This window comes from Vidua macroura, unplaced genomic scaffold (assembly GCF_024509145.1).
Source record: "Vidua macroura isolate BioBank_ID:100142 unplaced genomic scaffold, ASM2450914v1 whyUn_scaffold_291, whole genome shotgun sequence".
NCBI lineage: Eukaryota > Metazoa > Chordata > Aves > Passeriformes > Viduidae > Vidua > Vidua macroura.
The window spans coordinates 1,325-25,320 of NW_026530636.1; the positions used below are offsets into that span (position 1 = coordinate 1,325).

The window sequence follows — 23,996 nt, forward strand, 5'->3', positions numbered from 1 at the left end:
ACACTGGGGACATTTGGGGACACTGGGGACACTGGGGGCTTGGGGACATCCGGGGGATTGGGGACACTGGGGGGACATTGAGGGGATTGGGGACAGTGGGGACATTTGGGGTGAGGGGGACATTGGAGGGCATTGGGGACACTGGGGACATTTGAGACATCGGGGGAATTGGGGACATTGGGGGACACTGGGGACATTGGGGACATTGAAGGCATTGGGGACATTGGGGACACTGGGGACATTGGAGATGAGGTTTGGGGGGACACTGGGGATATTTGGGAACATTGGGGATTAGGGACATTAGGGGGACACTCGGGGACCCCTGGGGACAGTGGGGACACTCAGGGACCCCTGGGGACCCCTGGGGACAGTGGGGACACTCAGGGACCCCTGGGGACATTGGGGACATCGGGGACACCGCGACCCCCGCCCGCTCCGCTTCCCCCCCGTTTACGACAGCGCTCCCCCCTCCCACCGCGGCTTTGCGACAGCGGCGCTTGGCGGCCGCGCCCGGCGGCGGCGGCGGCGCTTTGCGGCCCGGCCATGGCGGAGGGAGAGCGGGCGGGGAGCGGCGGCGGCGCCGGCCCCGGGCGGCCCCCGAGCCCCTCCGACCTCGAGCGGGCCGAGGAGCTCAAGGCCCGCGCCAACGAGTTCTTCAAAGGTACCGGCGGGCAACGGGGGCTACCGGGGAGGGAGCCACGGCGGGGAACGGCGGGGAACGGGGGCTGCCAGATAGGGAGCCACGGCGGGGAATGGGGGCTGCCACATAAGGAGCTACGGGGGATAACGGGGATTAACGGGGGATAACGGGTCTGCCAGATAGGGAGCCACGGCGGTTCACGGCGGCTGCCAGATAGGGAGCCGCGGCAGTTAACGGGGAATAACGGGGGTTGCCAGATAGGGAGCCACGGCGGGGAATGGGGGCTGCCATATAGAGAGCCACGGAGGTTAACGGGGGATAACGGGAGCTGCCAGATAGGGAGCCACGGGGGATAACGGGGATTAACGGGGGATAACGGGAGCTGCCAGATAGGGAGCCACGGCGGCTGCCAGATAGGGAGCCACGGCTGTTAACGGGGAATAACGGGGGCTGCCAGATAGGGAGCCACGGTGCTTAACGGGGATTAACGGGGGATACCGGGTCTGCCAGATAGGGAGCCATGGGGGGCAATGGGGCTGCCAGGTTGGGATCTATGGGGGCTGTGGGGCTGCCAGATAGTGATCTATAGGGGGAAATGGGGCTGCCAGGTTGGGATCTATGGGGGGCAGTGGGGCTGCCAGATAGTGATCTATGGGGGCTGCCAGGTTGGGATCTATGGGGGGCTGTGGGGGCTGCCAGGTTGGGATCTATGGGGGCTGTGGGGGCTGCCGGGTTGGGATCTGTTCCTGTTGATCCCCCACCTTTGGGAGTCTGGTCACTCCTGGCCCTTGGGCTCTGGCCACCCTTAGCCTTGGGGGTCTGGTCACTCCTGACCTTTGGGATGTGGTCAGTTCCACACTTTGTGCTCTGGTCACTCCTGACCTCCGGGATCTGGCCACTCCTGACCCTTGGGATGTGGTCAGTCCCACCCTTTGCGCTCTGGCCACTCCTGACCTCCGGGATCTGGTCATTCCCAGCCTTTGTGCTCTGGTCACTCCTGACCTCTGGGATGTGGTCAGTCCCACCCTTGGCTCTCTGGCCACCCCCACCCTTTGGGATCTGGTCACTCCTGGCCTTTAGGGTCCGGTCACTCCTGACCTTTGCTCTCCGGCCACCCCCACCCTTTGGGATCCAGTCACTCCTGACCTTTGGAATCTGGTCACTCCCATCCTCTGGGATCTGGTCACTCCTGACCTCTGGGATCTGGTCACTCCTAGCCTTTGTGCTCTGGTCACTCCTGACCTTTGGGATGTGGTCAGTCCCACCCTTGGCTCTCTGGCCACCCCCACCCTTTGGGATCTGGCCACTCCTGACCTTTGGAATCTGATCACTCCCATCCTCTGGGATCTGGTCACTCCTGACCTCTGGGATGTGGTCACTCCTGACCTCTGGGATCTGGTCATTCCTGACCTTTGTGCTCTGGTCACTCCTGACCTTTGGGATGTGGTCAGTCCCCACCCTTGGCTCTCTGGCCACCCCCACCCTTTGCACCCCGGCCACTCCTCACTTTTGCCCTCCTGCCCACCCACCCCCCCTCCCCGCCCTCCCTTTGCCCCCCGCCCGCGGCCGCCCCCCGCCCCGACGCGGTGGCTCTGTGTGGCCAGGCAAGGACTACGAGAACGCGGTGAAGCTGTACAGCAGCGCCATCGAGCTGAACCCCTCCAACGCCATCTACTATGGCAACCGCAGCCTGGCCTACCTGCGCACCGAGTGCTACGGCTACGCCCTGGCCGACGCCACGCGCGCCCTCCAGCTGGACGCCAAGTACGTCAAGGGCTACTACCGCCGGGCGGCCAGCAACATGGCCCTGGGCAAGTTCAAGGCTGCCCTGCGCGACTACGAGATGGTGAGACCCAGGGCAGGGAGCCTCGGGGGTGTGCGTGGGGTCAGGCTGTCTGTACTGGGGTCAGCGTGTCCGTCCTGGGGTCAGGGTGTCTGTCCTGGGGTCAGGGTGTCTGTCCTGGGGTCAGTGAGGGTCACCTGGGGTCAGGGTGTCCGTCCTGGGGTCAGGGTGGGTTACCAGCAACATGGCCCTGGGCAAGTTCAAGGCTGCCCTGCGCGACTACGAGATGGTGAGACCCAGGGCAGGGAGCCTCGGGGTGTGCGTGGGGTCAGGGTGTCCGTCCTGGGGTCAGGGTGTCTGTTCTGGGGTCAGTGAGGGTCACCTGGGGTCAGGGTGTCTGTCCTGGGGTCAGTGTGTCCATCCTGGGGTCAGTGAGGGTCACCTGGGGTCAGGGTGTCTGTCCTGGGGTCAGGGTGGGTTACCAGGGTCAGGTTGTCTGTCCTGGGGTCAGGGTGTCCATCCTGGGGTCAGTGTGTCCATCCTGGGGTCAGTGTGTCCATCCTGGGGTCAGCGTGTCTGTCCTGGGGTCAGGGTGTGTGTCCTGGGGTCAGGGTGTCTGTCCTGGGGTCAGGGTGTCTGTCCTGGGGTCAGGGTGGGTTACCAGGGTCAGGCTGTCTGTCCTGGGGTCAGTGAGGGTCACCTGGGGTCAGGGTGTCTGTCCTGGAGTCAGTGTGTCCATCCTGGGGTCAGGGTGTCCATCCTGGGGTCAGGGTGGGTTACCAGCAACATGGCCCTGGGCAAGTTCAAGGCTGCCCTGCGCGACTACGAGATGGTGAGACCCAGGGCAGGGAGCCTCGGGGGTGTGCGTGGGGTTGGTGGGGTCAGTGTGTCCGTCCTGGGGTCAGGGTGTCTGTCCTGTGGTCAGTGTGGGTGATCTGGGGTCAGGGTGTCCGTCCTGGGGTCAGTGTGTCCGTCCTGGGGTCAGTGTGTCCGTCCTGGGGTCAGTGTGGGTTGCCAGGGTCAGCGTGTCCATCCTGGGGTCAGGGTGTCCATCCTGGGGTCAGGGTGGGTGATGTGAGGTCAGTGTGGGTTAGCAGGGTCAGGGTGTCCATCCTGGGGTCGGGGTGGGTTACCAGCAACATGGCCCTGGGCAAGTTCAAGGCTGCCCTGCGCGACTACGAGATGGTGAGACCCGGGCCAGGGAGCCTCGGGGGTGTGCGTGGGGTCAGGGTGTCTGTCCTGGGGTCAGTGAGGGTCACCTGGGGTCAGCATGTCCGTCCTGGGGTCAGGGTGTCTGTCCTGTGGTCAGTGAGGGTCACCTGGGGTCAGGGTGTGTGTCCTGGGGTCAGGGTGTCTGTCCTGGGGTCAGTGAGGGTCACCTGGGGTCAGCATGTCCGTCCTGGGGTCAGGGTGTCTGTCCTGTGGTCAGTGTGGGTGATCTGGGGTCAGGGTGTCCATCCTGGGGTCAGCATGTCCGTCCTGGGGTCAGTGTGTCCGTCCTGGGGTCAGGGTGTCCATCCTGGGGTCAGTGTCTCCATCCTGGGGTCAGTGAGGGTCACCTGGGGTCAGTGTGTCCCTGAGTGTCCCCACGCCCTCAGGCCCTGTCCCTGGGCTGTCCCCAGCTGTCACCAGCCCCTGAGGCCCTGTCCCCGGGCTGTCCCTGGGCTGTCCCCAGCCCCTCAGACCCTGTCCCCAGCTGTCCCCAGCCCCTCAGGCCCTGTCCCCAGGCTGTCCCCAGCTGTCCCCAGCCCCTCAGACCCTGTCCCCGGGCTGTCCCTGGATGTCCCCAGCTGTCCCCAGCCCCTCAGGCTGTGTCCCCGGGCTGTCCCCGGGCTGTCCCTGGCTGTCCCCAGCTGTCCCCAGCCCCTCAGGCCCTGTCCCCAGGCTGTCCCCGGGCTGTCCCTGGCTGTCCCCAGCTGTCCCCAGCCCCTCAGACCCTGTCCCTGGCTGTCCCCAGCTGTCCCCAGCCCCTCAGACCCTGTCCCTAGGCTGTCCCTGGGCTGTCCCCAGTTGTCCCCAGCCCCTCAGGCCCTGTCCCCGGGCTGTCCCCGCAGGTGGTGAAGGTGAGGCCCAACGACAAGGACGCCCAGCTCAAGTACCAGGAGTGTCACCGCATTGTCAAGCAGAAGGCCTTCGAGAGGGCCATCGCCAGCGACGAGCACAAACGCTCCGTGGTCGACTCGCTGGACATCGAGAGCATGAGTGAGACCCTGGGGGGCTCAGGGGTCACCTGGGGGGGCTCAGGGGGCACTTGGGGGGGCTTAGGGGTCACCTTGAGGTGCTCAGGAGTTACTTTGGGGGGCTCAGGTGTCATTTGGGGGGGGTCTCAGGTGTCACTTTGAGGGGCTCAGGGGTCACTTTGGGGACTCAAGGGTCACATTGAGGTGCTCAGGGGCCACTTGGGGGGGGGTCAGGGGTCACTTAGGGGGGCTCAGGGGTCACTTTGGGGGCTCAGAGGTCACTTTAGGAGGCTCAGGGGTCACTTGGGGGGGCTCAGGGGTCACCTTGAGGTGCTCAGGAGTCACTGGGGGGCTCAGGAGTCATTTGGGGGGGTCTCAGGTGGCACTTTGAGGGGTTCAGGGGTCACCTTGAGGTGCTCAGGGGCCACTTGGGGGGGGGTCAGGGGTCACTTAGGGGGGCTCAGGGGTCACTTGAGGGGATTAGGGGTCACTTTAGGGGTTATGGGGTCATTTTGGGGGCTCAGGGGTCTCCTTGAGGTGCTCAGGGGTCACTTTGGGGGGCTCACCGTGCTGTCCCTGTGCTGTCCCCACGCTGTCCCTGCTGTCCCCCCGATGTCACCGTGCTGTCACCCGCGCTGTCCCCGCTGTCCCCCCGCTGTCCCTGCTGTCCCCCCGATGTCACCGTGCTGTCACCGTGCTGTCCCTGTGCTGTCCCCACGCTGTCCCTGCTGTCACTGCGCTGTCCCCCGCGCTGTCCCCACGCTGTCCCTGCTGTCCCCGCACTGTCCCCGCACTGTCCCCACTGTCACCGCGCTGTCACCGCGCTGTCCCTGCTGTCCCCCGCACTGTCCCCGCGCTGTCCCCACTGTCACCGCGCTGTCACCGCGCTGTCCCCGCAGCCATCGAGGACGAGTACAGCGGCCCCAAGCTGGAGGACGGCAAGGTGACCTTGGCCTTCATGAAGGACCTGATGCAGTGGTACAAGGACCAGAAGAAACTCCACAGGAAATGTGCCTACCAGGTACCCCAAAACCCCCCCAAAACCCCCCCCGAAACCCCCCCCGAAACCCCCCCGAAACCCCCCTGAAACCCCCCTGAAACCCCGCTGTCCCCGTGCCGTCCCCACACGTCCCCACGTGTCCCCACGATCCCGCAGATCCTGGTGCAGGTGAAGGAGGTGCTGGCCAAGCTGCCCACCCTGGTGGAGACCACCTTGAAGGAGGTGGGTTCCTCTGGCTGGGCTGGGGGTGGGGTCGGGGGGGGGGTGGGGGGGCGTCCCCCGGGGGTGTCCCCGCGCGCCGGCACGGTGACATCGGTGCCACCCGCCGCGCGTCCCCTTGGCAGACAGAGAAGGTGACAGTGTGCGGGGACACCCACGGGCAGTTCTACGACCTGCTGAACATCTTCGAGCTCAACGGGCTCCCCTCCGAGGCCAACCCTTACGTATCCACACCCTGGGGGTCCCTGGGGTGGGACAGGGTGGTGGGGGGGACACTGGGGACACTCGGGGGGGGTCGTTGTCCTCAGCTGGTGACAGATTTTCAACGGGGACTTCGTGGACCGCGGCTCCTTCTCGGTCGAGGTCATCCTGACGCTCTTCGGCTTCAAGCTGCTCTACCCCGACCACTTCCACCTGCTCCGAGGTAGTCCCAGAGCCTGGGGGGGCGAGGCCTGGGCCCCCCCTGGCTGGGTCTGGGCGGGGTGGTGTCCCCACAGCTGTCCCCTGTTGTCCCCGTTGTCCCCAATTGTCCCTCAGGGATCACTATCTGGCAGCGCCTGTTGTACGGTATAGGTCACTTTCTGGCAGATCTTGTAAAGGGGGAGGTGATGTCACTGTCCTGTCCCTGTCCCCTTGGGACTGGGGACATCCCTGTCCCTTGGGGTTGGGGACATCCCTGACCCATTTGGGGTTGGGGACATCCCTGTCCCTTGGGATTGGGGACATCTCTGACCCATTTGGGGTTGGTGCCATCCCTGTCCCCTTGACATTGGGGACATCCCTGTCCCTTGACACTGGGGACATCCCTGTCCCTTGGGGTCGGTGCCATCCCTGTCCCTTGGGATTGGGGACATCCCTGTGCCTTTGCAGTTGGGGACGTCCCTGTCCCTTGGGGTTGGGGACATCCCTGTCCCTTGACACTGGGGACATCCCTGTCCCTTGGGGTTGGTGCCATCCCTGTCCCTTGGGGTTGGGGACATCCCTGACCCATTTGGGGTCGGTGCCATCCCTGTCCCCTTGGGGATGTCCCTGTCCCCATCCCCAGGACCAGCTCGTGGTGCCACGTCATGGCGCTGTGTCCCCTCTGTCCCATTGTGGGGCACATCCCGTGTCCCCTGCAGGGTGCAGGACCCTGTCCTGTGTCACAGGGCCACATCCCCTGTCCCCAACCCTTGTCCCCTGTCCCTCCTGGGGCCATTCTCTGTCCCACGTCCCCCATACCCAGAGCCCATCCCACATCCCTGGGAGTGTCCTGGACTCTGGGGGCCGTGTCCCCAGCCCCGGGCCGTGTCCCCAGGAGTGGCAGTTGTCCCCGTGTCCCCTCAGGGAACCACGAGACGGACAACATGAACCAGATCTACGGCTTCGAGGGCGAGGTGAAGGCCAAGTACACGGCGCAGATGTTCGCCCTCTTCAGCGAGGTCTTCGAGTGGCTGCCCCTGGCCCAGTGCATCAACGGCAAAGTGCTGGTGAGGGGACACCGAGGGGACATTGTCACCTTGTCACCTGGGCTCACCATCTGGCAGCGCCCATTGGCTCCGATGGATCCCTATTTGGCAGCGTGTGGCGGCTCACTATCTGGCAGCCGCATTGATTGTAGTGGAGCCCTTTTTGGCAGCCACCGAAAAATGGGGGTCTTTGACCCCCCCACACCCCACATTCCTGTCCCCTCAGGTTTGGGGTGTCCCTGTCCCGTTGAGGTTTGGGGTGTCCCTGTGCCCTCAGTTTTGGGGTGTCTCCGTCCCCATTGGGTTTGGGGTGTCCCTGTCCCCATTGGGGTTGGGGTGTCCCCATCTCCTTGGGTTTTGGGGATCCCTGGAAGGGTTTAGGGTGTCCCTGTCCCCTTTGGGGTTTGGGGGTGTCCCTGTCACACTTTGGGGGGGGTTCCTTCCCTCCCCAGGGTCTTGGGGGTCCCTTGTCCCCATCTCAGTGTCAGGATGGGCGATTGTCCCCCCTGTCCCTGCTGTCCCTGTGTCCCCACTGTCCCCTCCATCCCTGCTGTCCCCTCCTGTCCCCTCCATCCCCGCTGTCCCCGTGTCCCCGCTGTCCCCTCCATCCCTGCTGTCCCCTCCGTCCCCTCCTGTCCCCTCCTGTCCCCGCTGTCCCCCCAATGTCCCCACCACGTGTCCCCACCCAGATCATGCACGGGGGGCTCTTCAGCGAGGACGGGGTGACCCTCGATGACATCCGCAAGATCGAGCGGAACCGGCAGCCCCCGGACTCAGGTGGGACAGGGACCCCCCCCGAGATGTCCCCAAGGTGTCCCCAAGGCGAGGGGCTGAGCTGTGACCCCCCTGTGTCCCCCCCCAGGGCCGATGTGTGACCTGCTCTGGTCCGACCCCCAGCCCCAGGTGAGCTGTGACCCCCCCAGGGATGTCCCCTGCCCTGTCCCCATGACCTGGAGGTGTCCCCATGTCCTGGGGCTGTCCCCATGTCCTGGGGGTGTCCCCATGTCCTGGGGGTGTCCCCTGCCCTGTCCCCATGTCCTGGAGGTGTCCCCATGTCCTGGGGGTGTCCCCTGCCCTGTCCCCATGTCGTGGAGGTGTCCCCATGTCCTGGGGCTGTCCCTATGTCCTGGAGGTGTCCCCTGCCCTGTCCCTATGTCCTGGAGGTGTCCCCATGTCCTGGGGCTGTCCCCATGTCCTGGGGGTGTCCCCTGCCCTGTCCCCATGTCCTGGAGGTGTCCCCATGTCCTGGGGGTGTCCCCTGCCCTGTCCCCATGTCCTGGTGACATTCTCCATTCTGCCAGTTTGTCCCCGATGTCCCCAATATCCCCAGTGTCCCCAATCCCCAAATGTCCCGAACATCCCCAATATCCCCAATGTCCCAATGTCCCCGATGTCTCCAGTGTCCCCAATGTCCCCCATGTCCCCAGTGTCCCCAATGTCCCTGATGTCCCCAATGTCCCCAATGTCCCCGATGTCCCTGATGTCCCCAATGTCCCCGATGTCCCCATGTCCCCAGAACGGCCGGTCGGTCAGCAAGCGGGGGGTCAGCTGCCAGTTTGGCCCCGATGTCACCAAGCGCTTCCTGGAGCGGAACCGCCTGGAGCTCATCATCCGCAGCCACGAGGTCAAGCCCGAGGGCTACGAGGTGGCCCACGATGGCCGCTGTGTCACCGTCTTCTCCGCCCCCAACTACTGGTGAGGGACGGCTCGGGGACGCAGCTGGGGACACCGCTGCTGGCGCTGTGGCCTGGCATTTGTCCCCCACGTTGCCTGGGTTCAGTGTCCCCAAGCGCCCAGTGTGCCCTGACCTGAAATGTCCCCAAGCCCAGTGTCCCCTGAGCCACCTTGTCCCCTCACTCCTGTCCCCAGGTGTCCCCTGAGCCACATTGGCCACTTGGTCTGGTATCCCCAGGTATCCTTGAGCCACCGTGTCCCCTCAGTCCTGTCCCCAGGAATCCCCTGAGCCACAGTGGCCACTTGGTCTGCTGTCCCCAGGTGTCCCCTGAGCCACGTTGTGCCCTTGGTTTGGTCCCCAGTGTCCCCTGAGCCACCTTGGCCACTTGTTTTGGTGTCCCCAAGCCCCCAATGTCCCCTGACCTGAAATGTCCCTAAGCCCGGTGTCCCCAGAGCCACGTTGTCCCCTCAGTCCTGTCCCCAGGTGTCCCCTGAGCCACGTTGTCCCCTTGGTTTTGTCCCCAGTGTCCCCTGAGCCACAATGTCCCCAAGCCCGGTGTCCCCAGAGCCACGTTGTCCCCTCAGTCCCATCCCCAAGTGTCCCGTGTACCTCGTTGTCCCCAAATGTCCCCATCCCTGGGGGTCCCCAGCCCATGGTGGACCACGGGGGCTGTGCTCTGATGTCCCCAAGTGTCCCCAAATGTCCCCAAGTGTCCCAAATGTCCCCATCCCTGGGGGTCCCCAGCCCATGGTGGCCCATGGGGGCTGTGCTCTGATGTCCCCAAGTGTCCCCAAATGTCCCCTGCAGTGACCAGATGGGCAACAAGGGCTCCTACATCCACCTGCGGGGCAGCGACCTCCGCCCCGACTTCCACCAGTTCACAGCAGTGGTGAGTCTGGGGGCACTGGGACCCCCAAATCCCACCCAGGGACCCCCAAATCCAACCCGGAGACCCCAAAATCCAACCCGGGGACCCCCAAAATCCTGGGAGCTCCAAAACCTTCCTGGGGACCCCAAAATCCACCCAGAGACCCCCAAAATCCAACCTCGAATTTATGGGGGGGGGGGTCCCCAGGGGTTATCTGGGGGGAGTTCTTGAGGTCTCATCCTTTTGAGGGGGTCCCCAAGGGTTATGTGGGGGGGTCTTTGGGGTCTCATCCTTTTGGGGGGGTCCCCAGGGGTTATTTGGGGGGGTTCTTTGGGGTCTCATCCATTTGGGGGGGTCCCCAGGGGTTATTGGGGGGATCTTGGGGGTCTCATCCTTTTGGGGGGGTCCCCAGGGGTTATTTGGGGGGACTTTTAGGGTGTCTCATCCTTTTGGGGGCAGTCCCCAGGGATTATTTGGGGGGGGGTCTTGGGGGGTCTCATCCTTTTGGGGGGATCCCCAGGGGTTATTTTTGGGGGGATCTTGGGGGGTCTCATCCTTTCGGGGGGGTCCCAGGGGTTATTGGGGGGTCTCTTTGGGGTCTCATCCTTTCGTGGGGGGGGTCACCTTTTGCGTGTCACCTTTCTGGGGTGGCCTCAGGAGCTTTTTTGGGGTGCTCAGGCTCTGTCCGGGCTGTCAATTTGGGGTGGGGGGGATCCCCCCAGACCCCCCCAGACCCCCCCTGAGCCCCCCCTTTTTCCCTCCACCCCCCCCCCCAGCCTCACCCCAACGTCAAGCCCATGATGTACGCGAACACCCTCCTGCAGCTGGGCATGATGTGACCCCCCCCCGCGGGGGTCCCCACGACCCCCCCGCACCCCAAAAAACGACCCCCACGCCCCCCCCCCCCAAGCACCCCCCCAGGGGGGTTTTAATATATTGGAAGATTGTATTTATTCCCCTCCCCCCCCCCCTCCCCAGTGCTCCCAGTGCTCCCAGTTTGGGGCAGGAGGGGCTGGGGCGGCACCTCCCGGGGTGGGGGGTGGGGTGGGGGTGGGGGGGTTCAGGGGGGAGATCCTGGAAATTGGGGGGGGGGGGTTTCCCCTCTGCTGGCACTGCCCCTCCCCCTCCTCCCCCCCCCCCCCAAAAAAAAACAAAATGAGCAATAGGTGCGAGGAGGAAAGGAGGGGGGAGGGGAGAGGGGGGGGGTCCCGTGCCGCCCCTCCCCCTCCTTTCCCCCCCACCCCCTCCCCGCCCCCCCCCGCCGTGCGGTTTTACCATCTCTGTAATTAATTAATCACGGTCAATAAAGTTAATTAAAAGTGGCTTCGTTAAGAACCGGGCCCGGCCGCTGGGGGGCGCTGTGGTGGCGGTTGCCATGGAGACCCCAGCCCCGCCCGCCGCGTTGTTGTTGCCATGGCGACGGGGATGGAGGGCGGGGACCCCAAACCCCCCAGGGACCCCCAAATCCTCCCTGGGGACCCCAAACCTCACCCAGGGATCCCCAAATCCTCCCTTGGAACCCCCAGACCTCACCCAGGGACCCCCAAATCCTCCCTGGGGACCCCAAACCTCACCCAGGGACCCCCAAATCCTCCCTGGGCACCCCCAAACCTCACCCAGGGACCCCAAAATCCTCCCTGGGGACCCCAAACCTCAGCCAAGGACCCCCAAATCCTCCCTGGGGACCCCCAAACCTCACCCAGGGACCCCCAAATCCTCCCTGGGGACCCCAAAACCTCACCCAGGGACCCCCCTCAGCCCTGGGAGCCCCAAATCTTCCCTCCTGGGGACCCCTCCTCAATTCAGAGAGCCTCAAGTCCCACCTTGGAGCCCCCCCAAAACCTCCGGAAGTTTCTTGCGCCCCCCCCCAAACTCCATGTTGGGGGGCTCTGGGGTTGGTGGGGGGACTCAGAGGGGTCACTGGGGGTCCTGGACCAGTCTGAGCCTCTCCCAGTTTGGCACTGGGACCAGTTCCAGCGGCAGAGCGAAGATCCCGCCGGTCCTGCCAATCAGCGCCGCTCAGCCAATAGGAGCGCGGAGCGCCTCCGTCTGTCGCGCCTCTCAGCCAATAGGAGAGCGCAGCGCCTCCGCTGGTCCCGCCCCCCAACCGAGAGCGTCGCACGGGTCCGAAACGTCTCGGAATGACCCGAAATCGCTTCGGAATGACCCAAAATCACTTCGGAATGACCCAAAATCGCTTCGGAATGACCCAAAATCACTTCGGAATGACCCAAAATCGCTTCGGAATGACCCAAAATCACTTCGGAAATGCCCGGAACCCCCTCGGAAATGCCCGGAACCCCCTCGAAAGGGTCCAAAACCCTCTCGGAACACCTGAAATCCCCTCAGAGGGTCCCCAAATCCCCTCGGATGACCCCAAATCCCCTCGGATCACCTGAAATCCGCTCAGAGGGTCCCCAAATCCCCTTGGGTGGACCCCAAATCCCCTCAGAAGGGTCCGAAATCCCCTCGGAAGGGCTCAAAACCCTCCTGGGAGAGCTTGAGGCCCCTTGGAGAGATCCAAAGCTGCTTCAGAAGGGGCTGAAGTGTCCCTTGGAGGGGCCCAAAATCCCTCAGGACGGACCCAAAATCCCCTGGGGAGGGTCCCAAAGTGGCTCGGGTGTGTCCAAAATCCCCTTGGGAGGATCCAAAATCCCCTTCAAAGGATTCACAACCCCCTTGAGAGGATCCAAAATCTCCTTGAGAGGATCTAAAATACCCTCAAAGAGCTCCAAACCCCCTTGAAAGGATCCAGAATCCCCTTCAAAGGATCCAAAATCCCCTTGAGAGGATCCAAACCCCCTTGAGAGGATCCAAAATCCCCTCAAAGGGCTCCAATCCCCATGGAAAGGAACCGAAATCCCCTCGGATGTGTCCAAAACCCCTTGAAAGAATCTAAAACCCCTTGAGAGGATCCAAAATCCCCTCAAAGGGCTCCAAATGCCCTTGAAAGGATCCAAACCCCCTTGAAAGGATCCAAAATCCCTTGAGAGGATCCCAAACCCCCTTGAAAGGATCCAAACCCCCTTGAAAGGATCCAAAATCCCTTGAGAGGATCCCAAACCCCCTTGAAAGGATCCAAAATCCCTTGAGAGGATGCATAATCTCCTTGAGAGGATCCAAAATCCCCTTAAAGGATGCAAATGCCCTTGAAAGGATCCGAAATCTCCTTGGGAGGATCCAAACCCCCTTGAGAGGATCCAAACCCCCTTGAAAGGATCCAAAATCCCTTGAGAGGATGCATAATCTCCTTGAGAGGATCCAAAATCCCCTTAAAGGATGCAAATGCCCTTGAAAGGATCCAAAATCTCCTTGGGAGGATCCAAACCCCCTTGAGAGGATCCAAATCCCCTTGAAAGGACCCAAAACCCCACTGAGAGGATGCAAAATCCCCTTGAAAGGGTCCCAAACCCCCTTGAAAGGATCCCAAACCCCACTGAGAGGGTCCCAAACCCCCTCGGGGGGGGGGGGGTCTGCAGGTGTCCCCATTGTCCCCCACTGTCCCCACTGCTCCAGGTGCCCCCATTGTCCCTGGTGGGGTCTCTGTGTGATGTACTCACCGCACCCCATAGACCCCAAATCCCCCAGAGCCCCCATAGCCCCTCAGCCCCCCATAGCCCCCATAGCCCCCATATCCCCCAAATCCCCCATAGACCCCATAGCCCCCATAGCCCCCAAATCCCCCATAGCCCCCATAGCCCCCATAGCCCCCATAGCCCCCATAGCCCCTATAGCCCCTATAGCCCCCATAGCCCCCATAGCCCCCATAGACCCCAAATCCCCCATAGCCCCATAGCCCCCCAAGCCCCCCTATAGCCCCCAATGCCCCCCGTAGCCCCATAGCCCCCATAGCCCCCATAGCCCCCATAGCCCCCATAGACCCCAAATCCCCCATAGCCCCCATAGCCCCCCATAGCCCCTATAGCCCCCCATAGCCCCCCCAAGCCCCCCTATAGCCCCCAGTGCCCCCGTAGCCCCGCCCCTTGCCCAGGCCCCGCCCCGCCGCCCCCCGCCCGCCCCCCGCCCCCTGGCGGCCGCGCACGCGCACTGCGCCGGGCCCATCCCGCGGCCGCGGACCCGCAGGTACCGGGGCGGGGGGGGGGCGGAATTTTGGGGGGGGGTCGGTGCCGGTACCACCCCGGGCGGTGCGGGGAGGGGGGGGGGTCGGTCCCGGTGTCCCCCGGCCCTTCAGCCCCGGCCCGGCCCCGCCCCGGCCCCGCCATCCCCGGCCGCGCTCCCTGCGCATCCCTCGGGCCCGGCCCGGCCCCGGCGGGGGCGGGGGGCGCATCCCGGAGAGCCCCCTCCCCATTCCCGGGGACACATCCGCATTCCCGGGGACCCCTCCCCATCCCGGGGACCCCCAGCCAGGCCCCTGTGCATCCCGGAGCCCCCATCCCCATCCCGGTCCCTCCCTGCATCCCGATCCTCCCCTGCATCCCGGCGCCCCCTCCCCACCCCGGTCCCCTCCGCATCCCGGCGCCCCCTCCCCATCCTCGGGGACCCCTCCCCATCCTCGGGGACCCCTCCCCATCCCGGGGACCCCCAGCCAGGCCCCTCTTTCATCCCGGTGCCCCCATCCCCATCCCGGTCCCTCCCAGTATCTCGATTTCCCCCGGGATCCCGCCGCCCCCTCCCCATCCCCGCCGCCCCCTCCCCATTCCCGGGGACACATCCGCATTCCTGGGGACCCCTCCCCATCCCGGGGACCCCCAACCAGGCCCCTCCTCCCCATTCCCGGTGCCCCCTCCCCACTCCCGGTGCCCCCTCCCCATCCCAATTTCCCCCTCCCCACTCCCGGTGCCCCCTCCCCATTCCCACTCCCGGTGCCCCCTCCCCATCCCGAATTCCCCCTCCTCATCCCAGTCCTGGTGCCCCCTCCCCAATTCTGCTGCCCCCTCCCCAATCCCGGGGTGCACTCCCCATTCCCGGTGCCCCCTCCCCATTCCAATTTCCCCCTCCCCACTCCCGGTGCCCCCTCCCCATCCCGAATTCCCCCTCCTCATCCCAGTCCTGGTGCCCCCTCCCCAATTCTGCTGCCCCCTCCCCAATCCCGGGGTGCACTCCCCATTCCCGGTGCCCCCTCCCCATCCCAATTTCCCCCTCCCCACTCCCGGTGCCCCCTCCCCATCCCAATTTCCCCCTCCCCACTCCCGGTGCCCCCTCCCCATTCCCGCTCCCCCATCCCCTCACCCCCGGCAGCCCAAGGCGGGGGGTCCAGCCCCCCCAAACCCCCCCAAACCCCCCCGTCCCCTCCCCCCCAGGCCTCGCCATGACCAAGGAGCGCGGGGGGGACCCCCCGGCGGGGGGGACGCCGACCCCCGACCCCCCCAGCCCGGTGGTGGAGCGGCGCAAGAAGCCGATGGTTCATCCCGCCGCCCCCGCCCCCCTGCCCAAGGACTACGGTGAGACCCCGCCCCAAAAAAAAACGGACCCCCCCCCCATTGGGGATGGGGGACCCCACAGGGGATGGGGAAACCCCAAAAAAGGGACCCCCAGAGGGGGATAGGGAACCCCCCAAAACGGGACCCACTTAGGGACAGGGCCCCCCCCAGGGGATGAGGGACCCCCTAAAAGGGACCCCCGAGGGACAGGGACCCCCCCAGGTGACAATGACCCCCCCCAGGGCACAGAGGACCCCATGGGGACCCCCCAAAAATGCCCAGAATGGCTTTGGGGGGGTTCTTTGATGGCTCCTCCGGGGTTGAGCATTTTGGGGGTGTGACCCCCCCCAGGGCACAGGGACCCCCCAGGTGACAACGACCCCCTAAAACGTGACCCCCCCCCAGGTGACACCAACCCCTGCAGGGCACAGAGACCCCCCCAAGGTACAAAGGACCCCATGGGGACCCCCCAAAAATGCCCAGAGTGGATCTGGGGGGGGTCATTGATGGCTGCTCCGGGGCTGAGCATTTTGGGAGTGTGACCCCCCCCAGGGCACAGGGACCCCCCCAGGTGACAACGACCCCCAAAAAGTGACCCCCCCACATGACAACGACCCCCCAGGTCACAAGAGACCCCCCCAGGGCACAAAGGACCCCATGGGGACCCCCCAAAAAGGCCCAGAATGGCTTTGGGGGGGTTCTTTGATGGCTCCTCCGGGGTTGAGCATTTTGGGGGTGTGACCCCCCCAGGGCACAGGGACCTCCCCAGGTGACAACGACCCCCCAAAAAGGGACGCCCCCAGGGCACAGAGACCCCTGCAGGGCACAAAGACCCCCCCAAGGTACAAAGGACCCCATGGGGACCCCCCAAAAATGCCCAGAGTGGATCTGGGGGGGTTTTTTGGTGGCTGCTCTGGGGCTGAGCATTTTGGGAGTGTGACCCCCCAGGGCACAGGGACCCCCCCAGGTGACAACGACCCCCAAAAAGTGACCCCCCCACATGACAACGACCCCCCAGGTCACAAGAGACCCCCCCAGGGCACAAAGGACCCCATGGGGACCCCCCAAAAATGCCCAGAGTGGATCTGGGGGGGTTTTTTGGTGGCTGCTCTGGGGCTGAGCATTTTGGGAGTGTGACCCCCCAGGGCACAGGGACCCCCCCAGGTGACAACGACCCCCCAAAAAGTGACCCCCCCACATGACAACGACCCCCCAGGTCACAAGAGACCCCCCCAGGGCACAAAGGACCCCATGGGGACCCCCCAAAAATGCCCAGAGTGTCTCTGGGGGGTTCTTTGGTGGCCGCTCTGGGGCTGAGCATTTTGGGGTGCCCCCCCCCTCGTGTCCCCCCCGTGTCCCCCCCGTGTCCCCCCCCCCCAGCCTTCACCTTCTTCGACCCCAACGACGCGGCGTGCCGGGAGATCCTGCTGGACCCCCGGACCACCGTGGCGCAGCTCTTCGCCATCCTGCGCCAGTGGGTGCCGCAGGTGCAGCACAGCGTGGACGTCATCGGCAACGAGGTGGGCACGGGGGGCTTCGGGGGGTTTGAGGGGGATCTGGGGGGGTTTGGGGGGGTCCTGGGGAGTTTGAGGGGGATCCGAGGGGATTTAAGGGGATCCTGGGGGGGTTGAGCAGGATCTGAGGGGGTTTGGGGGTGTCCTGGGGCAGTTTGAGGGGGATCTGGGGGGATTTAAGGGGGTTCTGGGGGGTTTAGGGAGGTTATGAGGGGGTTTGAGGGGGTTCTGAGGGGGTTTAAGGGGATTCTGGGGGGTTTGGGGGGATCTGAGGGGTTTGGGGGGGTCCTGGGGCAGTTTGAGGGGGATCTGGGGGGATTTAAGGGGGTTCTGGGGGGTTTGGGGGGATCTGAAGGGGTTTGGGGGGTTCTGAGGGATGCCCCCAGTGTCCCTGGGGTGTCCCCGGTGTCCCTGGGGTGGCACTGGGATGTCCCTAGGCTGGCACTGGGGTGGCACTGATGTGTCCCCGGTGGCACTGGGGTGGCACTGGGGTGTCCCCGGTGTCCCTGGGGTGGCACGGGGATGTCCCTAGGCTGGCACTGGGGTGGCACTGAGGTGTCCCCGGTGTCCCTGGGGTGGCACTGGGGTGTCCCCGTGTCCCCACAGATCCTGCGCCGCGGGTGCCACGTGGACGACCGGGACGGACTGACGGACATGACCCTGCTGCACTACGCCTGCAAGGCCGGCGCCCACGGCGTGGGTGGGTGACAGGGACGGGGACAGGGCCACCCCGTGTCCCCCAGCGTGTCCCCAGCGTGTCCCCAGTGTCCCCAAATGTCCCCAGTGTCCCCACTGTCCCCAAATATCCCCAGTGTCCCCCTTGTCCCCAATGTCCCCAGTGTCCCCAATCCCCCCAATGTCCCGCAGGTGACCCCGCGGCCGCTGTCCGTCTGTCCATGCTGGGTGTCCCCATGTCCCCAGTGTCCCCATGGCCCCATGTCCCCCATGTCCCCATGTCCCAATGTCCCCAATGTCCCCATGTCCCCAATGTCCCCAATGTCCCCAATGTCCCCCCTGTCCCGCAGGTGACCCTGTGGCCGCTGTCCGTCTGTCCACGCTGGGTGTCCCCCAATGTCCCCAATGTCCCCAATGTCCCCAGTGTCCCCATGTCCCCATATCCCCCTGTCCCGCAGGTGACCCCGCGGCCGCTGTCTGTCTGTCCACGCTGGGTGTCCCCAATGTCCCCAATGTCCCCATGTCCCCATGTTCCCAATGTCCCCATGTTCCCTATGTCCCCAATGTCCCCAATATCCCTGATGTCCCCAATGTCCCCATGTCCCCATGTCCCCCTGTCCCGCAGGTGACCCCGCGGCCGCTGTCCGTCTGTCCATGCTGGGTGTCCCCATGTCCCCATGTCCCCATGTCCCAATGTCCCCCATGTCCCCCTGTCCCGCAGGTGACCCCGCGGCCGCTGTCTGTCTGTCCACGCTGCGTGTCCCCATGTCCCCCATGTCCCCATGTCCCCCTGTCCCGCAGGTGACCCCGCGGCCGCTGTCCGTCTGTCCACGCGGCTGCTGGCGCTGGGCGGGGACGCGGGTGCGCAGCAGCCGCTGGACGCACATGAACGCGCTGCACTACGCCGCCTACTTCGACGTGCCCGAGCTCATCCGCACCCTGCTGCGGGCCGCGGCCCCCCGAGGTGAGGCACCGGCACCCCCACATCGGGAATGAGCCCCCGGATCGGGACTGGCACCCCCACATCGGGACCGGCACCCCCACATCGGGAATGAGCCCCCCACATCGGGACTGGCACCCCCACATCGGGAATGAGCCCCCCAGTTTGGGATTGGCACCCCCAATTCGGGATTGGCACCCCCAGATCCGGGCTGGCACCCCCAGATTGGGACTGGCACCCCTGGATCGGGACCGGCACCCCCACATCGGGAATGAGCCCCCCAGTTTGGGATTGGCACCCCCACACCCGGGGCTGGCACCCCCAGATCGGGACTGGCACCCCTGGATCCAGGCTGGCACCCCCCAGATCGGGACTGGCACCCCACATCGGGACTGGCACCCCCGGATCCGGGCTGGCACCCCCAGATCGGGACTGGCACCCCCACATCGGGACTGGCACCCCCCCGGATCCGGGCTGGCACCCCCATTACCCGGGCCTGGCACCCCTAGATCAGGAATGAGCCCCCCAATTTGGGAATGAGCTCCCCAGTTCGGGACTGGCACACCCCAGATCCGGGACTAGCACCCCCAGATCGGGACTGGCACCCCCAGATCCAGGCTGGCACCCCCAATTCGGGACTGACACCCCCAGATCGGGAATGACCCCCCCAGTTTGGGATTAGCACCCCCAGTTCGGGACTGGCACCCCCAAATCGGGAATGACCCCTCACATGGCTGTGCCTCAGTTCCCCCCCTACATTTGGTGATTTTGGGGGTCCCGCCGTGGTTTTGGGGTGCCCCACCATGCCCCGTGCCTCGGTTTCCCCCTCTGCTTTTGGGGGGTTTTGAGGTTTCCCCCTTGCCGTGCCTCAGTTTCCCCCGGGACTTTTGGGATCCCCCTCGGTTTTTAGGATCCCCCGTACATCTATAACCTCCTCTGATTTTTGGAGGTTCCCCGTGCCTCAGTTTCCCCACTACATTTGGTGGTTTGGGGGTCCCCCCCTGCCCCGTGCCTCAGTTTCCCCCTCTGCTTTCGGCGTTTTTGAGGTTTCCCCCTTGCGGTACCTCAATTTCCCCCGGGATTTTTCGGACGCCCCTCGGGTTTTTGCGATCCACCCCCTGCCCTGACTTTTGGGGTTCCCCGTGCCTCAGTTTCCCCCTTCCCCCCCAATTTCCCGCAGTGCTGCACTCGACCTGCAGCGATTTCAGCCACGGCACCGCGCTGCACATCGCGGCCTCCAACCTGTGCCTGGGGGCGGTGCGCTGCCTGCTGGAGCACGGCGCCGACCCCGCCCTCAGGGTACGGGGGGGTTCGGGGGGTCCTGGGGGTTTTTTTTGGGGTGGGGGTCTCGGGGGGGCTGGGGGATTTGGGAGGAATTTGGGATGGATTTGGGGTTTGGGGTTTGGGGCGGGGGCGCTGCCTGCTGGAGCACGGCGCCGACCCCGCCCTCAGGGTACGGGGGGGCTTTGGGGGGTCCTGGGGGAGTTTTTGGGGGGTCCTGGGGGGTTTTGGGGGTCCTGGGGTGTTTTGAGGTGGGTTTGGGGGGTCTTGGTGGCACACTGGGGGGGGTCCTGAGCAGTTTTGGTGCCACCAAAACCTCTATGGACCCAAATTGTCCTGGGATTCCCCTGGAGAGACACGAGGCCACCGGTGGCCACCTGTGGCCACACTTGGCCACCAGATGGGGGGGTCCTGAAGGGTTTGGGGGTCCTGGGGACAAAGGGGGGATCTGGGGGTCCTGGGGACACATTGAGGGGGGTCCTGGGGGGTTTTGGTGCCACCAAAACCTCCAGAGACCCAAAACATCCTAGGCTTCCTCTGGAGAGACACGAGGCCACCTGTGGCCACCTGTAGCCACCTGTGGCCACAAGTAGCCACGCTTGGCCACCGGATGGGGGGGGGTCCTGATGGGTTTGGGGGTCCTGGGGACAAAGGGGGGGGGTCCTGAAGGATTTTGGTGCCACCAAAACCTCCGTAAACCCCAATTGTACTGGGCTTCCCCTGTAGAGACATGAGGCCACCTGTGGCCACTTGTGGCCACCTGTAGCCACGTGTGGCCACCAGATGGGGGGGTCCTGATGGGTTTTGGGGGTCCTGGGGGCACACTGGGGGGTCCTGGGGGGTTTTGGTGCCACCAAAACCTCCAGAGACCGGGAACATCCTGGGCTTCCCCTGGAGAGACACGAGGCCACCTGTGGCCACCTGTAGCCACGCGTGGCCACCTCAGACACGCCCCCCCCGTTGCCCCCCCCGCAGAACAGCAAGGGCCAGGTGGCGGCCGAGGTGGTGCCGGACCCCACGGACATGGCGCTGGACCGGGCCGAGGCGCCGAGGCGGCGCGGGAGCTGCGGCGGCTGCTGCTGGACGCGGTGCCGCTGAGCTGCAGCCTGCCGCGCGTCACCCTGCCCAACTACGACAAACCTGCCCGCACCCTGATGCTGCTGTGCCTGGGGCTGCAGCTGGGGGACAGGGTGCGGCTGGACAGCGGCAAGGTGTGTCACCCGTGTCACCCCCTGTGTCACCTGTGTCACCTGTGTCACCCCCGTGTCACCCCAACCCTGCCGCGCGTCACCCCTGCCCAACTACGACAACCTGCCCCGTGTCACCCTGATGCTGCTGTGCCTGGGGCTGCAGCTGGGGGACAGGGTGCGGCTGGACAGCGGCAAGGTGTGTCACCCGTGTCACCCCTGTGTCACCTGTGTCACCTGTGTCACCCCCAAACCTGCCCCGTGTCACCCCAAACCTGCCGCGCGTCACCCTGCCCAACTACGACAACCTGCCCGGCACGCTGATGCTGCTGTGCCTGGGGCTGCAGCTGGGGGGACAGGGTGCGGCTGGACGGCGGCAAGGTGTGTCACCCGTGTCACCCCAATGTCACCTGTGTCACCCCCAAACCCACCCTGTGTCACCTGTGTCACCCTGTGTCACCCTGTGTCACCCCAAACCCACCCTGTGTCACCTGTGTCACCCTGTGTCACCCTGTGTTGCCCCAAACCTGCCCTGTGTCACCCCCTGTGTCACCTCAGAGCCACCCAGGGCATTCTCAAACACCCTCTGTGTCACCTGTGTCACCCCAATGTCACCCGTGTCACCTGTGTCACCTGTGCCACCTGTGTCACCTGTGTCATCTGTGTCACCCCAATGTCACCTGTGTCACCTGTCACTCTCCAAGACCCCCTGTGTCACCCAATGTCACCCATGTCACCACAATGTCACCTGTGCCACCTGTGTCACCTGTGTCACCTGTGTCACTCTCAACACCCCCTGTGTCACCTGTGTCACCCCAGTGTCACCTGTGTTACCCCTATGGTCACCCATGTCACCTGTGTCATCTGTGCCTCCCCAATGTCAACCCTGTGCCACCCGTGTCACCTGTGTCATCTGTGTCACCTGTGTCACTCCTGTGTCACCTGTGTCACCCCTGTGTCACCTGTGTCACCTGCGTCACCCTGAACACCCCAATGTCACCCCTGTCACCTGTGTCACACCCGTGTCACCTGTGTCACCCCAAACCTGCCCCCATGTTACCCAGGTGTCACCTGTCCCCAGGTGGGGACACTGAGGTTCTGTGGCACCATGGCCCATGTTGGGATTTTGGGGTTGGGTTTTTTAATAGGATTGGATTTTTTTTGTAGGATTGGGTTTTTTTGGGGTATTTTTTGGGAATTTGGGGCGATGTTTTTGGGGTTCAGGTGCCACCCAGGTGTCCCCTGTCCCCAGGTGGGCACCCTGAGGTTCTGTGGCACCACGGCCCATGTTGGGATTTTGGGGTTTGGGTGTTTTTTTTGTAGGATTGGGGTTTTTTGGGGTATTTTTTGGGTATTTCGGGGGCGATGTTTTTGGGGTTCAGGTGCCACCCAGGTGTCCCCTGTCCCCAGGTGGGCACCCTGAGGTTCTGTGCACCACGGCCTTCGCCAGCGGGCAGTGGGCGGGGGTGGAGCTGGACGAGCCCGAGGGGAAGAACGACGGCAGCGTGGGGGGGGTCCGCTACTTCATCTGCCCCCCCAAAACGGGTACGGGACCCCCGCGACCCCCTGGGGGTGGGGCTGGGACCCCCGGGACCCCCTCGGGAATCCCTGGGGGTGGGGCTGGGACCCCCGGGACCCCCTGAGGGTGGGGCTGAGAACCCCCCCAGGACCCCTGGGAATCCCTGGTGGGGGGCTGGGACCCCCTTGGGGATGGGGCTGGGACCCCCGGGACCCCTGGGAGCCCCCAGGACCCCCCTGGGACCCCCTGGGAATGGGGCTGGGACCCCCGGGACCCCCCTGGGACCCCCTGAGGGTGGGGCTGGGACCCCCGGGACCCCCCTGGATCCCCTGGGATGGGGCAGGGACCCCTGGGACCCCCCTGAGGTGGGCTGGGACTCCTGGGGGTGGGGCTGGGACCCCCCAGGACCCCCCTGGGACCCCCTGGGGTGGGGTCTGGGACCCCCAGGAACCCCCAGGACCCCCCTGGGACCCCCCTGAGGGTGGGGGGATCCCCTGGGGGGGGCATCCCTGGACCTTTTGGGGGTGGGGTGGGGGGTTGGGACTGGGTCATACTGGGCTGGACTGGTTTGTACCAGGTTGGACTGGTCCTTACTGGTCCGTACTGGTCCGTGCTGCTCTGTACTGGTCCGTACTGGTCCCTTACTGGTCCGTACTGGTCCGTACTGGTCCATATTGGTCCGTACTGGCCCTTACTGGTCCATACTGGTCCTTACTGGTCCGTACTGGTCCATACTGCTCTGTACTGGTCCGTTACTGGTCCGTACTGGTCCATATTCGTCCTTACTGGCCCTTACTGGTCCGTACTGGCCGCAGGCATCTTCGCCTCGGTGTCCAAGATCTCCAAGGCCGAGGAGCAGCCCCCGGCGCCGTCGCCCCCCCGAGCCCCCCGGGACCCCCCGGCCCGAGCCCCCCACAAATCCCGCAAGGACAAGAGAGGTACAGACCCCCCCCCCGAAAATCCACGGGACCCCCAAAATCCAGGGGAACCCGCCCCGAAATCCACGGGACCCCCAAAATACAGGGGAACCCGCCCCAAAATCCACGGGACCCCCAAAATACAGGGAACCCCCCCAAAAATCCATGGGACCCCCAAAATCAGGAGAACCCCTGAACTCCCCCAAAATCCCGCAAGGGATGGGCGTGGCTGGGTGTGGTGATGGTGGGTGTGCAGGGTGTGGTCACTGTGGCTCCGCCCCAGCCTCCCAGAAGCGGGCATGGGTGTGGCTGGGATGGGCGTGGCAGGGTGTGGATCATTGTGGCTCCGCCCCCAGCCTCCTGGAAGCAGGCAGGGGCGTTGTTGGGATGGGTGTGGCAGGGCGTGGCAGGGTGTGGTCACTGTGGCTCCGCCCCAGCCTCATGGAAGAGGGCGGGGGCGTGGCTGGGATGGGCGTGGCAGGGTGTTGTCACTGTGGCTCTGCCCCCAGCCTCCCGGAAGCGGGCGAGGGGCGTGGCTGGGATGGGTGTGGCAGGGTGTGGTGGGGTGTGGTCACTGTGGCCTCCGCCCCCAGCCTCCCGGAAGCGGGCGGGGGCGTGGCTGGACCGCGAGGGCCGGCGGGTGGCGCCGGGGGACGCGGTGCTGGTGGCCGGGCAGCGCCAGGGCCCGGGCGCGCTTCTACGGCCGCACCGACTTCGCCCCCCGGTGAGAGCCCGACCCCGCCCCCTGATCAGACCCCGCCCCCTGATC

General features: G+C 65.1%; 2 protein-coding genes across 3 annotated transcripts; both read left to right on the forward strand.

Moving 5' to 3' along the window:
- The first annotated feature begins 517 nt into the window (after window positions 1-517).
- On the forward strand, window positions 518-11,136 carry PPP5C (protein phosphatase 5 catalytic subunit). 2 transcript variants are annotated; one of them, XM_053969641.1, is made up of 13 exons: window positions 518-661; window positions 2,245-2,486; window positions 4,478-4,625; window positions 5,503-5,624; window positions 5,760-5,825; window positions 5,948-6,046; window positions 6,141-6,246; window positions 7,149-7,291; window positions 7,960-8,047; window positions 8,133-8,173; window positions 8,787-8,965; window positions 9,753-9,834; window positions 10,590-11,136. In XM_053969641.1, the coding sequence occupies exons 1-13, from the start codon at window positions 544-546 to the stop codon at window positions 10,650-10,652; spliced, it is 1,497 nt and encodes a 498-aa protein (XP_053825616.1). In that variant the 5' UTR covers window positions 518-543; the 3' UTR covers window positions 10,653-11,136. The 2 variants fall into 2 exon arrangements, with proteins under 2 accessions (XP_053825616.1, XP_053825615.1); XM_053969640.1 differs by lacking the exons at window positions 518-661; window positions 2,245-2,486 and adding an exon at window positions 3,555-3,608.
- A 2,700-nt stretch (window positions 11,137-13,836) lies between these two features.
- Window positions 13,837-23,951, forward strand: CLIP3 (CAP-Gly domain containing linker protein 3; the record flags this gene model as incomplete). Its single annotated transcript, XM_053969639.1, is given in 14 exon segments — window positions 13,837-13,896; window positions 15,075-15,215; window positions 16,575-16,714; window positions 17,315-17,408; window positions 18,185-18,252; window positions 18,254-18,347; window positions 19,504-19,622; window positions 20,580-20,646; window positions 20,649-20,815; window positions 21,873-21,891; window positions 22,202-22,336; window positions 23,126-23,248; window positions 23,821-23,912; window positions 23,914-23,951. Coding segments are annotated over 13 exon segments (1,289 nt in total), but the record flags the coding sequence as incomplete, so codon positions are not given.
- Window positions 23,952-23,996: the final 45 nt, after the last annotated feature.

Excerpts from the sequence above, each read along its gene's own strand:
- PPP5C (XM_053969641.1), top strand. The coding sequence starts at position 544 with ATGGCGGAGGGAGAGCGGGCGGGGAGCGGCGGCGGCGCCGGCCCCGGG. Across the intron at positions 5,826-5,947 it reads TGGAGACCACCTTGAAGGAG|ACAGAGAAGGTGACAGTGTG; the intron begins GTGGGTTCCTCT and ends TCCCCTTGGCAG. Across the intron at positions 6,247-7,148 it reads CCACTTCCACCTGCTCCGAG|GGAACCACGAGACGGACAAC; the intron begins GTAGTCCCAGAG and ends GTGTCCCCTCAG.